Source organism: Colletotrichum abscissum (assembly GCF_030869225.1).
Source record: "Colletotrichum abscissum strain IMI 504890 chromosome Unknown Scaffold_3.1, whole genome shotgun sequence".
NCBI classification, from domain to species: Eukaryota; Fungi; Ascomycota; class Sordariomycetes; order Glomerellales; family Glomerellaceae; genus Colletotrichum; species Colletotrichum abscissum.
The window spans coordinates 451,175-464,822 of record NW_026850209.1 but is presented as its reverse complement, the minus strand read 5'-3'; the positions used below and the strand labels follow the sequence as shown (position 1 = coordinate 464,822).

At 54.7% G+C, this 13,648-nt stretch overlaps 4 protein-coding genes across 4 annotated transcripts; 2 read left to right on the top strand and 2 right to left on the bottom strand.

Annotated features, from left to right (window-relative positions):
- Nucleotides 1–1,333: 1,333 nt before the first annotated feature.
- On the top strand, nt 1,334–4,011 carry CABS01_01490 (glycosyl hydrolase family 3 N terminal domain-containing protein; the record flags this gene model as incomplete). Its single annotated transcript, XM_060534870.1, has 3 exons — nt 1,334–1,403; nt 1,514–2,436; nt 2,503–4,011. 3 exons carry the CDS (start codon nt 1,334–1,336, stop codon nt 4,009–4,011), a joined length of 2,502 nt encoding a protein of 833 aa, XP_060398059.1.
- A 305-nt stretch (nt 4,012–4,316) lies between these two features.
- CABS01_01489 (uncharacterized protein) lies at nt 4,317–5,753 on the bottom strand (the record flags this gene model as incomplete). Its single annotated transcript, XM_060534869.1, has 3 exons — nt 4,317–4,535; nt 4,792–5,100; nt 5,184–5,753. 3 exons carry the CDS (start codon nt 5,751–5,753, stop codon nt 4,317–4,319), a joined length of 1,098 nt encoding a protein of 365 aa, XP_060398058.1.
- A 2,194-nt stretch (nt 5,754–7,947) lies between these two features.
- On the top strand, nt 7,948–8,751 carry CABS01_01488 (uncharacterized protein; the record flags this gene model as incomplete). The annotated part of the gene is made up of 2 exons (XM_060534868.1): nt 7,948–8,269; nt 8,330–8,751. 2 exons carry the CDS (start codon nt 7,948–7,950, stop codon nt 8,749–8,751), a joined length of 744 nt encoding a protein of 247 aa, XP_060398057.1.
- A 194-nt stretch (nt 8,752–8,945) lies between these two features.
- CABS01_01487 (calpain family cysteine protease) lies at nt 8,946–12,460 on the bottom strand (the record flags this gene model as incomplete). The annotated part of the gene is made up of 5 exons (XM_060534867.1): nt 8,946–10,684; nt 10,741–11,245; nt 11,349–11,866; nt 11,944–12,224; nt 12,318–12,460. 5 exons carry the CDS (start codon nt 12,458–12,460, stop codon nt 8,946–8,948), a joined length of 3,186 nt encoding a protein of 1,061 aa, XP_060398056.1.
- Nucleotides 12,461–13,648: the final 1,188 nt, after the last annotated feature.

Below are 13,648 nucleotides of genomic sequence, written 5' to 3'. Positions count from 1 at the left end.
GACAAATGTGATTTCTTTTGCAGGTACGTGCAGCTCCAGGGAGTCATTCAGGTCTAGTAAGGGTAGAGACAGCCCGAATATTCTGTCTCCATTGCTGAGAAGACGGCATACACCATCCTCCTACTGTGCCCTGAGTCCCACGATCATCAGCCTCCATCTCACAAGCAGTTACCCAGTTACCCGATGACGAGACTGTGGCACTAATATGAAACCTACAGATGAGGCCTTGCGAGCTTGCGTTCACCTAAATGCGGCATATCTGCGGCTCGGGGAGTATCGGCATCGTGTCATGGCTGGTTGGGTCCGCTTCCCTTAGCCGGGTCCGATTCGATGCATCGTTTTCACAGGAGAAGTTGTCACTGTCTGTAATACGAAGTTTGCACTGTTCAGCGACACGGCAGAAGCCCGCGATAATATCGCCAAAAGGCCGGGTAGTCTCCGGCAAAACTGAGACACCCGCACGCCGTCTCCGCGCCAAAGTTGTCTGACGGGATTTCGGGACGATGTTCAGCTTCGCCTCCAATGCCAATGAGCCAATCCAGAGCTTTTGGGTGGGCACACAACTGGAGAAATGACGCTAAAAGGGGGAAGCCACCCGAGCTTCTCCCGGTGAATGAGGGGCAACAAGCTCCCACAACGTGATAACGTGGGGTAGAAATGCGCTACCGACCAGACGGGCGGTCGCCATTGACGCACCTGACCGCGTCTTTCAAGGTCTTGGGGTTTCTAACATCTCTGGGCATCCGTTCCTTCATTCTGTGTATTGGTAATTGGGAGGAACAGCTCTCCACCTTTCTTTCTCCCCGGCTGAACTGCATGGAGGGGCGCATAGCAGCATGACGGGAGAGACAGAGAAACAGCCGCTGCTAACCTGGTTGCTAACGGATACTGCATGCAAACATGGCCTTCTGATTGCTTGCTTGCTTGCCGTTCCCCCCGCCGCCTTCCCGGCATCGGTGTATCTTCCTCCATCTACCTAGCTCGTCACCCAGAAACACGCGGGACCTCAAAGTGGGTTGCTGGTCTCTCTTCCCGAGCTAAGGTATCTTTAAGCCAAGTAAGAAGAGGGAATCCTGTCCCGCATCGTCCGGAGTTGTTCCGTTGTCCACAAGCTCGTCAATCTTCTATTTAACAGCGCGATCCTGCTGCGAAGATGTTCCGGTCCTCCCTCTCGATCTTGCTTCCCGGCGCTTTCTATCACCAACTTTTCTTGTCTGTTCCTCTTTACCCCCTTTACTACCTCTCCAAGTTTGAAACCGGCCAGTCGTAGAATTGTAGTTGTTCCAAAGATACCCCTATCCATTCTTACAGTCCAACGTTTGACGAGCCCACAATGGCCGACTTTGACGTCGAAGACGTGCTCAAGAAGCTCACCGTCTCTGAGAAGGTCGACCTTCTCGCCGGTAAGACTGCTCCCGTCTCTTTTGGGGGGTCACTTTTCACCCCAATTGCGGACTCTTCATTACAGCCCTCGACGAGACCTAATGACAAGCTAACATTCGATTCTCCCCAGGTATCGACTTCTGGCACACCAAGGCTCTGCCCAAGCACAACATTCCCTCCATCAGACTCTCCGACGGACCCAATGGCGTGCGCGGCACCAAATTCTTCAATGGCATCAAGGCAGCTTGCTTTCCCTGCGGAACGGCTCTCGGTGCCACCTTCAACCTCGAGCTCCTCGAGGAGGCCGGCAGGAAGATGGGAGAGGAGGCCAAGCTCAAGGGGGCTCACTGCATTCTAGGCCCTACCATCAACATGCAGCGGTCCCCTCTCGGTGGCCGAGGATTCGAGTCTATCGGCGAAGACCCTGTGTTGGCTGGTCTCGGCTCCGCCGCCATTGTGAGAGGTATCGAGAGCACTGGTATCCAGGCGACGCCCAAGCACTTTGTGTGTAACGACCAGGAGCACAGGCGCAACGCCGTCCAGAGCATCGTGACGGAGCGCGCCCTTCGCGAGATCTACGCGCTTCCTTTCCAGCTTACCTTCCGTGACGCCTCACCGGGTGCGCTCATGACTGCCTACAATGGAGTCAACGGCACATTCTGCAGTGAGAACCACGATCTGCTAGAGAAGCTAGTCCGCAAGGAGTGGGGCTGGGACGGCATGATCATGAGCGATTGGTACGGAACCTACAGCACCACGGAAGCGGCTAATGCCGGTCTCGATCTCGAGATGCCTGGACCTCCTCGCTTCCGTGGAGAGCCTCTTAAGTTCAATGTGTCGACGGATAAGGTCCGCCAGCACATTCTCGACGAGAGAGCTCGCGCCATGCTCAAGTTCATCAAGAAGGCTGTGGCGACCGGCATTCCCGAGGGTGCCCCTGAGAAGACGGGCGACACCCCAGAGACCGCCGAGTTGTTGAGGCGCATCGGTGGCGAGAGTATCGTCCTGCTCAAGAACGATGACAACGTGCTGCCCCTGAAGAAGGACAAGAAGGTGAGCATGTTCTCCGAGTATACACGTCTTTCACGAAAGTACACACACTTACTTTGAGACTCACAGACAGTTGTCATTGGCCCTAACGCCAAGATCGCCACCTATCACGGAGGTGGTTCCGCCTCTTTGGCTGCCTACTACTCCGTCACCCCCTTCGACGGCATCAGCAAGAAGCTCACCTCACCCCCGGAGTACACAGAGGGCGCCTACTCCCACAAGCTCCTGCCCCTCCTCGGCAATGTCTGTACGTCAGTTGACGGCAAGCCCGGCATGACCATGCGCGCCTACAACGAACCCCCCACGGACCACAGCCGCGAGGCCATCGACGAGCTTGTCCTCACCAAGACGGAGCTTCTCCTTGTCGACTACTACAACCCCAAGCTCAAGGGCGACCTCTGGTACGCCGACTTTGAGGGCTCCTTCGTCGCTGAGGAGGATTGCACCTATGAGCTCGGCCTCATCGTTTGCGGCACGGCCAACCTCTTTGTCAATGACAAGCTCGTCATTGACAACTCCACCAAGCAGCGCCAGGGCGATGCCTTCTTCGGCGCCGCCACCGTTGAGGAAAAGGGGCGTGTCGAGCTCAAGAAGGGCCAAAAGTACACCTTTAAGGTCGAGTTTGGCTCGGCCCCGTCGTCCAAGTTGCAGGGCGACAACGTTGTCTTTGGCAGCGGCGCCCTCCGCATGGGAGGATGCAAGGTCATTGATGACAAGGCCGAGATCGAAAAGGCCGCCGCCCTCGCCAAGGACGCCGACCAGGTCATCATCTGCTCCGGTCTCAACGCTGACTGGGAGACGGAGGGCAACGATCGTGCCGACATGGACCTTCCGGGCTACCTCAACAAGCTCATCTCCGCCGTTGCCCAGGCGAACCCCAACACGGTCGTCGTCAACCAGTCCGGCACCCCGGTGCGCATGCCGTGGGTCAAGGACGTCAAGGCCCTTGTCCAAGCGTGGTACGGCGGCAACGAGACGGGCAACGCCATCGCCGACGTGCTCTTTGGCGACGTCAACCCCTCGGCCAAGCTCTCGCTCAGCTTCCCCGAGCGCGTCCAGGATAACCCGGCCTACCTCAACTACCGTGCCGAGGCCAGTCGCACGTTGTACGGCGAGGATGTCTACATTGGCTACCGCTACTACGAGTTCCTCGACCGCCCCGTGCTCTTCCCCTTTGGCCACGGCCTGTCGTACACGACCTTTGGCTTCGGGGACCTCCAGGTCCGCGAGGCTGACGGCAAGCTCGTCGTGGACGTGACGGTCAAAAACACGGGCAAGGTGGCCGGCGCTGACGTCGTCCAGGTGTACGTTGCACCCAAGCAAAAGGCAAAGATTAACCGCCCGCTCAAGGAGCTCAAGGGCTTCGCCAAGGTGTCGCTTGCGCCTGGCGAGAGCAAGCAGGTTACGGTCAACATTGAGACCAAGTACGCCGCCAGTTACTTTGACGAGGAGCGGCACCAGTGGTGCGCCGAGGAGGGCGAGTACGAGGTAATTGTCAGTGACAGCAGTGTCATCACAGACAAGGCCCTCAAGGGCAGCTTCAAGGTCAGCGAGACCTTCTGGTGGTCTGGTCTGTAGAGACGTCTATGCGTCACGATGTAAAAAGCAGGGAGCACCGGTTGGGAGAAAATGTTCAGGATACACAAGATTGAATGAATGAATGATTGATATTTATGCATGATAATTTGCTTCGTAGTCCAGCCAGAAACGTCCCTTTGATAAAGATATTAATGTTTAGATGTATCCGTCGCAATGTCATGCTGCGTCATATCTTTCGTGTATTCGTAATCGTCACACGCCAATTTCAGGCGATATGTCCGAGAAACTTTGGAATCACAAACAAACTCCCTGCCGATGATCAAATGCAAACCTCATACTGCGACCTACGCCGCGCTTTCGCTCTTCCGCCTTACATCCTCATCCGAGCTCGGTCTTATACTAGACTCGCTTGGTTGTGAATCAGTTGGGGGTAGCCAAGGCTCGGCGTCACCCAGTCTTTGAACAGTCATGCCTGCGTTCCCGGCATTCTTCATCCCGGATTCGAGCTGACGCTGATAAGAGATGCGACGAAGGCGCTCAGCTTCTGCGGGTGTCAAATGAAGCTGTTTTATCTCGTTAGTCTTCATCCCTTGCAGACTTCAGAATAGCGACACGCAAACCACCAGAAAGTGAGGAACCATGAAACGAGGGAAGAGAGGAGTGGGGGGGGGGGGGGGGGGGGGGAAAAAAAAAAAATTAAAAAAAGGAGGGGGGGGACCACAAGGGGCGCCAAACACCCAAAAAAAGGAGGGGGGGGAGGAGGGGGGGGGGGGGGGGGGGGGGGGGGGGGGGGGGGGGGGGGGGGGGGGGGAGACATACGTAAATTTCAACAAGGATAGCGTGGATCACCAAGGCGAGCCATGATCCCGAATCAAAGACGGCTGTGAACCCGGCTGAAATCTCGGCAGGCTGGTGAGCGGTGATGCTGGCGTGGACAAGGACGCTGAGGCCGGGGTTCTCCCCCGAGTAGTAGCCGTCGCAGCCAGGATAGAAGCCGAGGACTTTGTTCTGGTCGTGACGGAAGATAAAGTCCACCATAGCGCACTGCTTTACTTGATAGTAGTTCGACTCAGCCGTGATCATGGCAGCGAGGTACCCAATGATGCGCATCGTGATGATGAAACCGGCCTGTGGGAAAGAACAGCTTCGTTAGCCCACGTGCAGCGGAAGAGTACGTGTCTTTCTTTCTGTTGGAACAAGTGATATCTTACGTATACCCAGGCTCTGAGCATCCATGCCCGGTGCTGCTCGATCTGGAGTTTCTTGATGTTGTAGATGGCAAGGGCAAGGGCTCCGAGGAACATGAGGCTGGCGGTGCCAGAAACAGTCTGCATGCTCACGCCACCGCCAAACGTCCGCCGTGCAATGAGAAAGACACCAATGATTCCCACTATACTTAGGAGAACGATGAGATACCCATTAAGGCGATGAAACAGGATAGCCTTGCGACGTATGACAGGGACGAATTGTAGACAGGCAAGAAAGCCTGCCGGTATGACACCCGCGAGGTGCATGATGATTCCGATCCGTGCCGTGCCCTTTTGAAAATAGTAGCACTCTCCCGGGAGCGCCCTCGAGTCGTGCGCCGGATTACAGAAGACGCCGTTGAAGTTGAAGTACATCATGCGGGCGAGTGTGAACCCCATCATACCCCCCGCGGTGATGACAAAGAGGGTGAAGTTGTACCCCTTCTTGAACCCGATGGGATTATAGACCTTGCGCGCCAGGGCAACGAAGCCGTTGGCTGGAGGTTTTGAGCATGGAGAAGAAGCTGTCGACATGATGGGAGGTGATTCTCGTGAGATCACGCGAGATCGGGGTGAGCTGAAGTGAGACAGCGCCGCCACTTTTCTCGCTTCCTTCTGTCTGTTGAAGAACGGGGGAAATGAGCTGCTCAGTCACAGATGAGCCTGAGCTAGGTTTAGGAGAGGGGATGGCCCTCATCATATATGCTCAAAAGGAAAGTTCTGGCCCTGAACAGTTGCCGGGGTCTTGAGCCAAGAACCCAAAGGATGAGAGGCGTTGCCTTTCTTTGTCAAAAGCAGGGGTTAAGGGCAAACAGCAAGTAAGAGCGGGCGAATGGCTGTACGCGATTGTCCACAACGCAGCAAACAAGGCAGGGTATGGCAGCATCAACCACCGGTTCTCCCGTAAAAGACGCATCATGGGGGCTGAGAACGTAGGATTGGTCGTCTTGACAGCACACCGAAGCCATGTCTCACGTGTTGCATGGCACCATGAAATGCTGGACAGGCTTAGCTTGGAGAGTGCTTCCACCGGAGGACGTTGCAACTTTGCCCGACGTATTTCCCTCGGCCGAGTAGGTGGGAACAAATGGCCCTTCCGAGGACTGGAGCATACTTCTAGACATGCGAAGGGGGCTGCTCCAGCCTCCTCGGTGTCGGGCGGCTAGATGTCAGAAGCTCGAAGCATGGGGCCCCCCTAGAAGCAGGTTACAGGTGGCGTCCGGGAAGGCATTACGGGACCTGAACTAAGAAGCCTACCGGTACAGCCCAAGCAGCCAGCGGCAAAGAGGATCAATGGCGGCAAGGGGACGGACTAGGCTCGACCTCGCGAAGCCTCTCGCAGTCGTAAGCAGTGCTCGGCCATCTTTGATTGCCTTTTGACGGGTGGGAAAAGGCCTGACGTGCATGTTGGTGTGTGTTGTACGGCATGCGGCCGTACGGACGAGATCGAATGCAAGCGGGCCGCATTAGTGCCGATACGGAGGGCGGGGCCGGGTCAGGAAGAGGCGAGATGGTTTAATGCGCCCCGTAGCGGTGTGCATGTGCCTCATCGAGGTTCGTCACATTTATGATCCATCGTAGGACCGTATAGGCGGAATCCGGGCCTTCGAAACGTTGCAGGATGGTCTGCGAGCAACGAACCGCGCTGCAGACGGCTGTTCGCCTCGCATTTCGCCGCTGCCGGATGCGTGCCCCCAACTGCGATGCGACTGCCGCAGTCTTCCCGCGCAGATTAGACATATACGATTAGGTAGCTAGGCGACGAATAGTGAGCGACTTGGTAAACCGTTGGTAGGAAACATGCCCCGGTTGACCAAACTACATACCTCGTCTTTCAATATCCTTGAGAGCCGGGGATACAATGAATAAATTGTCCCAAATCTCAAAGAAGCGAGATTCACCTTCCACTGGTCTGCTGGGCCACATTGGCCTAGCAGCTAGGCAGTCAGACGGCGGTTTGAAGTTGGCAAACAGGCAAGCAAGGGGTCTCTATTCGGTCATTTGCCCACTTGTTTTGGGTGGACGGTGACCGACCTAGACCGTTGATGGGCGTTGAGAATTGGAGCTTTGACGTGGAGTGAGGAGGTTAGCAAGCATGGCGAGGAGGGGAAACCGATTTTTGGGCAGAAAAAGGAAGCATAAAGTGGCCCATCGCCGAGGCTTCTTCTCCTTCTCCTTTTCATCGCGCCATCGAATTTTTCCACACTAGTGTCTGGTTGACTGAGGTAGGAGGTAGGAGTCCGTATAGGCAGCTGCGCAGGCGTGATCGAATATGGAAGATATCCGTACTTATGCAACTGAAATCAACGTGAAAGACAGGAATAGGTAGAGGGAGAAGAAGACGGGGGATAGACGCCGGAGAGAGGCACAGAGGTTAGAAGGTGCTAAGGTACGTACCCATTCGAGTGTCCACCACCTCACCTTCCATCCTGGTTCGCTAATATGGAAGGTGAGGTGGGTCGTTCGGTATCCACTCCCTCCGCCAACTCTCGACTCACGCGTTGCCGTCCTGCCGCATCCGCACCCGCGCCCCGGCCGCGCCTCCGTCCTCAATCGGCCCACGTCTCATCTCATCTCACCTGAGATCCAAGCATCCAAGTAAGCTCCTGCCAAACACGCATTCCACGCAACACTCACACAATTCAAGACAAGTTGTCAACCTGTCAATCTCTTTCTTTCGCCGAGTTTATTGTTTTTCTTTCCATCTCTCCCCTGCTTGCCTCTCAAGATGGCCCAAGCCCCCCTTCCACCCACCGTCATCGCCCAAAAACAATCTTTCCTCGCTACCCAGGCTCGTCTGCTCTCCCGACCCCTGCAACCCTCTCGTGCATGGCTCGCCGCCAACGAGGCCGCCGAGTCCTCCATCCCGGACCCCGTCGTCGAGCACGTCGCCGCCCGCCTCAACACGACCTTGCTGCAGCACTCGCGACGCGCCTACTCTCACCAAGCGAGCCGTCACGTCGCCGAGCAGATTGACGCGTTGTACCTATCTCAACTGTCGGCCGCGCGAAGTGACTCCTCCGAGGGTCTATCCCTTTCTTTGGACCTGTGTATGTTCTGTGTATTCCGCTCCGTGTAGCGCCAAAGACTAATGGGAAAAACCACCAAAGCCGAAGAGACTGCCGTAAGGTCGCTTCCCTTGGCATGGCCAGCCGGGCGTGATGCAACTAGCTTTCCTATGGAAGCCAAAAGGTACACTGAAGTCGCTGGCCGCTTGAAAGAACTCGCCGAGAAGAGGCAGCACACCAGAGCTCGTGTTGAACGGCTACGGCGCATGAAGGCACTACTTGATCCCTTCCGCACCGGAGATGCCGGCGCGGGTGTGCAAGAGAATCTCGTCACCCGCGATGGCGAGATTGAAAAGGAGATGGAAAAGATGCGTGCCCTGCTGGCTCGTGTAGGTGGTCGTGTAGGACTTCTACCCAAGTCCACCGAGTCTGCAGACCTGCTCAAAGAGGGCAACTCCTTGATTGTAGAGCCTGTAGCTACAGGAGAGAAGCGCAAACTTGACGACCTTCTCGGCAGCTTCTGACTGGCCACACAAAGAGGCCCAAATTGAATTTCAAAGAGCACCTGTGGGAAAGCAACGGTAGGGTAGCTCAGGCAAAAGGATTTTGTGTTCAAGTTGTATAGTGGCGTTAGGTTCTAGGCTTAAAGGATACCCCCGGATTTATGAAAACTACTTTTTTTCCCTGTAATCCCGGCACGTTCATTCTGGGACGTATATCAAGCTTGAAAGTCGAACGTGTACCCCAGGGAATCAACGCCAGGAGTCGCTCTTCGTTTCTTGCTAGCATCAGAGCGAGACAGCTTTGAAGCATCGCTGAGGTCCTCACTGGTAGGCCGGATGCTCTTCTTTCTCTGTTTGATTTCTCCTTCCAGCGTGGCATCTTTGGCACTGTCATCCACGTCCAGACCTTTTGACTTCTTGTCACCTGGCTCTGCGGTTTTTGGAACTGCCTCCTCTTGGGGATATAAGCTTGGCCGCACAACCCGAAGGTTGCTAATAACCTCTTCTTGATCTTCATCCGTTACCTTGGAGTACACTCGAAGTCCCACTACAGCCACAGCATTCCATGGATCTCTCTCAAACTCGTCTTGTTCCTCGGCAGGCGCACCAGGGGGTGGCTGCGGGGGCAGACGGTCTGTACTGGGCTCCCGCTTTTCAACAGCGTCAATTTCAAGCTCCAGTTCCCGCTCAGAAAGTTCCGACATGGATGATACACTTGCAATGCCATCGTCGTCTGACTCGCATGGGTAAGGTGCGGAATACTCCGATGGGGGTGCTTCTTCACTCATCACCTCTTCGACATCTTGAAGGGTAGCCTCCTGCACCTCACTTCTGACTTTGACTACCTCGCGCCTATCGCCTCTGGAACGCTTGTTTGTAGGTTTCGGAGGTGTCAAAGATCCCGGGCTTCTCTCGGTGATTTGTTCCAGCATTTCAGCCGACTTAAAGACTTGAGGTATCGCTCTGTCTTTGTGGCGGGGGGAAATCGGCACGTCCTCACCTGCCATGGTACCTGAATTGGTTTGGCTGCCCGCTCCTCGCGAATCGTTTGACAAAGACAAGTTTTTGGTTGCAATCTCAAGAGTTTCATGTTCGGCTTCCTGGATTGTGACTTTGGCCACAGGGCTTGGTGGGTTTGGAATCGGCTCAGATTGCTTCGGCGGAAGGGGATTAGCTAGCCTTATATGTGCACGTAGCTTCTCTTTCGCTGCCTGGTGTTGTGCGATGCGTTTCGCCTGCTGTTTCTGAGCCTTTCTCTTGGCTTTGATCCTGAGGTAATGCTCCTGTTCTCTCTCTTCGAGGATCTTGCGCTTGATCTCGGCACGTCGCTTTTCCCGATGTCTCTTCTCATGTGCCTCTTTAGCCGCCTTTTCCGCGGCCGACTCGACAAGTTTTCCCTTGCTATGAGCAAGGTCATAGGCCAACCCTATCCGGATCAGCTTCTCTCGGCGGTTTTTGGCATTGTTGCGAATCACTTGGTCGATGGGAAGTACGCCATCGTTCCGCACCGCATCTAATTTGACAAGAACCTCGTAGCTACCAGCTTGAAGGTCGAGTTCAACATTCACAGATCGGTTCATGCGGTAGGATGCTTGACTCCGAACGACATAGTCCTCTTGGCCGGCTTTGTGCAGACGGAATTGCAAATCAAACCGGTATTGACCTTCCAAACCACGGAAGTATCGATCGTCTAGTTGCGCTAGTACGATCACAACCGGGCCCGACTTGGAGATTGTAAACGCGAAATACGTTTCGTGGTAGTCCAGGGTCCATGGCACTGATAGTGTTGTCCAAATGGATGTAACCTTCCACTCGGGACCGAATAACCGGGTAACATCAAATATGTTGTATTTTTTGAGGAGATCGTGGTACGAAATCCAGAAGGCGCCGTCGTCGCCAAACGTATGTTTGAGTTTCTGCAACCACTCAGGGGTCCATTCTTTGGAGCCATCGCCTGCTAATGGTCAGCGCGAGAACGGTAAGACATTATATCTCGAAGACGGAACTCACTCCAAGCTCCTTTCCATTCACCCTTTCCCCAGGGATTCTTCAGTAGAACCAGCCTTTGGCCATCCATTTCGACAGCCTTCATGACGCTGTAGGCGTGCATCTCGATAATGCCTTTACGTTCCCCTAGACCCCTTGATGCAAACCCAGTGGAGCACCCCAGAAGCCAGTCTTCGTTGACCTTTAGGAGTTTCTCTTTCCAGAAGTACTCCTTGTCAAGGATGTCTGTTGTGTAGACCTCTGAGGTTACGCCACCCGTAAGGTCCTCGATGGCCTCGCCCGTGAAACCACCTTCGATGGAGGCATAGTCTCCGTGCGCCTTTGCGTACGCCTTTTCGAGAAGCGGCAGCCATGTCTCGTTGGGATTCTCACACTGAGCAAAGTAAAGCGCGCCACTGTTTGACTGATAAATACGCCTATAGGCTTCTTCTGAATTGATGCGCTCGCGATCTTCCCAGAGAATTCGCTCCAAGTAGGGCTCGTCATAGTCGGGCTTGGTAAGGTACAGCTATGTAGCCGGTTAGAAAGGGCCTCAAGACTTTGTGGGGTCTTCTCGGACTTCTCGTCCAAGGTTTCCCCAACTAGACTGTCAGAGGGGCAATGGAGCATACCTTGTCATCGATGATCTCGCTGAACCACTCTCCATCGCGATGGAAGACAAAACCATACACGCCGACTTCAAGATTATGTGCAACGCAGACTTTCTCGATCAGGCCAGGCTTGTTACTCAGATTGCACAGCGCAGCCATGAGCCAACAGTCTCCATCTCGACCTTGGCGCACATCGTCCGCCGTAGGCCCGTCAATGTAGAATTGCGGGTTGTCGAAGATATCGACCACTCGCTTGACGGCTTTGGGCTGGAAAGCGGACTGCGGAGGTTTCGCGTCCTTGGTATTCCATAAGGTTTCGAGGCAGTCTCTGCGCCCAAACTTGAGATCAAACTCGATATCATAGTGAGGATCTCTGTAACGTTGATTGACTCGGCGACACTCGTGAACAATCTTGTCGACCTTGGCTTTGCAGACAGTCGCAGCCTCATCGTACGACGTCTGAGTGAAGATCCCAGTGGCTTTGGAAGAACGCTTCGCGACCCTCTCAGCGTATGCATTCTGAGGAATGACGGTGGTAGCTATTGGCATCAAACACAATCAAGTCAGTCTCACGTTGATGTCCAAGGCGATTCTCCATATCAAGGATGCGACCGACCTTTTCCTGGAGTCTTGGTCGTAAACTTTGTCCAGAATTCGTCAATGATCTCCTGAGGAGGCTGTTGCTTCGTCTTTCGGGGTTTCGTGACGGTTACAGGCATGGTGGCTAAGTATGCTCGGCGGCGCGGGTGGGGGATCACAGACGACGGTACAATCTCGTCGGAGCTCGAGCTGGAGCTCGATAATACAGTGGATGCCATTACGTCTTCGGGGTCGATCTCTTTGGCAGTTGCCTTGGAGTCAAAGTAGATGATTGCAACGTTTTTGCGCTTGCCGACACTTGTTCAGCTGGTCAGAGGTAGCAGTCTCAGCTGAGGTGCTCGGCTTATGCTTTCCTGTAAAGTGCGGCTTCAACTCACGGAAGTTTCGAACGTGAGCAAGTTTACCTGCCCAGCTCCAATGGGGTTGAGGTAGGAGAGAAACAACCCACGAAGACCGTCTACGTGGGTCAAGGTCAGGCCGAGGGTGGCGGAGAGGAACAGCATACGGTGGCTAACTTTCAGCAGCAGGCCCATGCCGCGAGCGGTGACTTATTTATCCAGCTTAGGCTGTTCCCGACGTTTAGCTTGTGGAATGAGGCTCTGCAGCCTGCTGCATCGACGTTGGGAGAAGTTCTGAGTTGGGCGATGTTGACCATCGGATGACCCAGCCGTACGGAAAGCATCTATAGTCTTACAACATGTTTGTGTGCGACCCTCGTGACATAGTCCCCCAGGCAGAATGAGGCGGATGGAAGATGGACAGGCCAAGATAGGTAGACGTGGATACCTATCAGGCTGCAACTCGAGCATGACGGCAGTTTTCTTACTTGAGATGGCGTGGTAATGCAGACTGCAGCATGCAAGTCCACCCCTCTCATACGTTGGCTGCATTGCAAAAGTCAGCGCTTGGGAGGCAGGCTGGGGCTAGCCGTTATTCTACCCCGCTTGGACACCACGGCCGTGCCCTGGTATTCAGCATCGTACTTATTGATGACATTAAGGCTGGCCGACTTTCGACACCGGCATCCGCAGTGTGCACAATTAAGCGTAGCCTGTTGCGGTACAGGTGATCCGGTAGCCTCACTCAGTCAGACACATGGATGGTGGAATACGCACGTCTACGCGTAGAATAGCCTGCCGACTCTACCGGCATGACGAAGAAGACGAGACGAACACCGACGTCCGGTTACACTTTCCTCGAAAGGATTCCGGGACCGATGGCCATAGCTTTCGGCGTGCCGTTCGTACCCACTCAACTCCGTGTGCACTGGTGCCTACTCATGACCTCACGCAGTCGCATTACGGTGTATCATCACCTCATCCATCACATGGTCAAGCCTGACTGCATGTGATTAGGTGCTCTGCGAAACGCTGACTTGCCTGGTGTTCTTCAGCTGGACCACAGCTCCGCATCTTCTCATACAGGTGCCGTCTATGCCAGGCCTAATCCTTGGCCTTGGAGTATCCCCAGAGTCGTTCTACGATTCTGCTGTATCTACTGAAAGCCGAGTATTTGTAAACTCCGCAATAAAATCATTCGTCGTTAGTCGTAGCAGAGCTGGCGTATCCTGTTCCTGTAGTCCTGGAGCCTCAAAGTCGTTCCTGTAGGCAGCCCAATGCCCACTGTCCTACAGAATCCCCTGTATAGCATCACCCGGTTCAGATCACCCATCACAACTGCGGCACGCCCTACCCCAGAAGAGACTCGGACAACTCAGACAA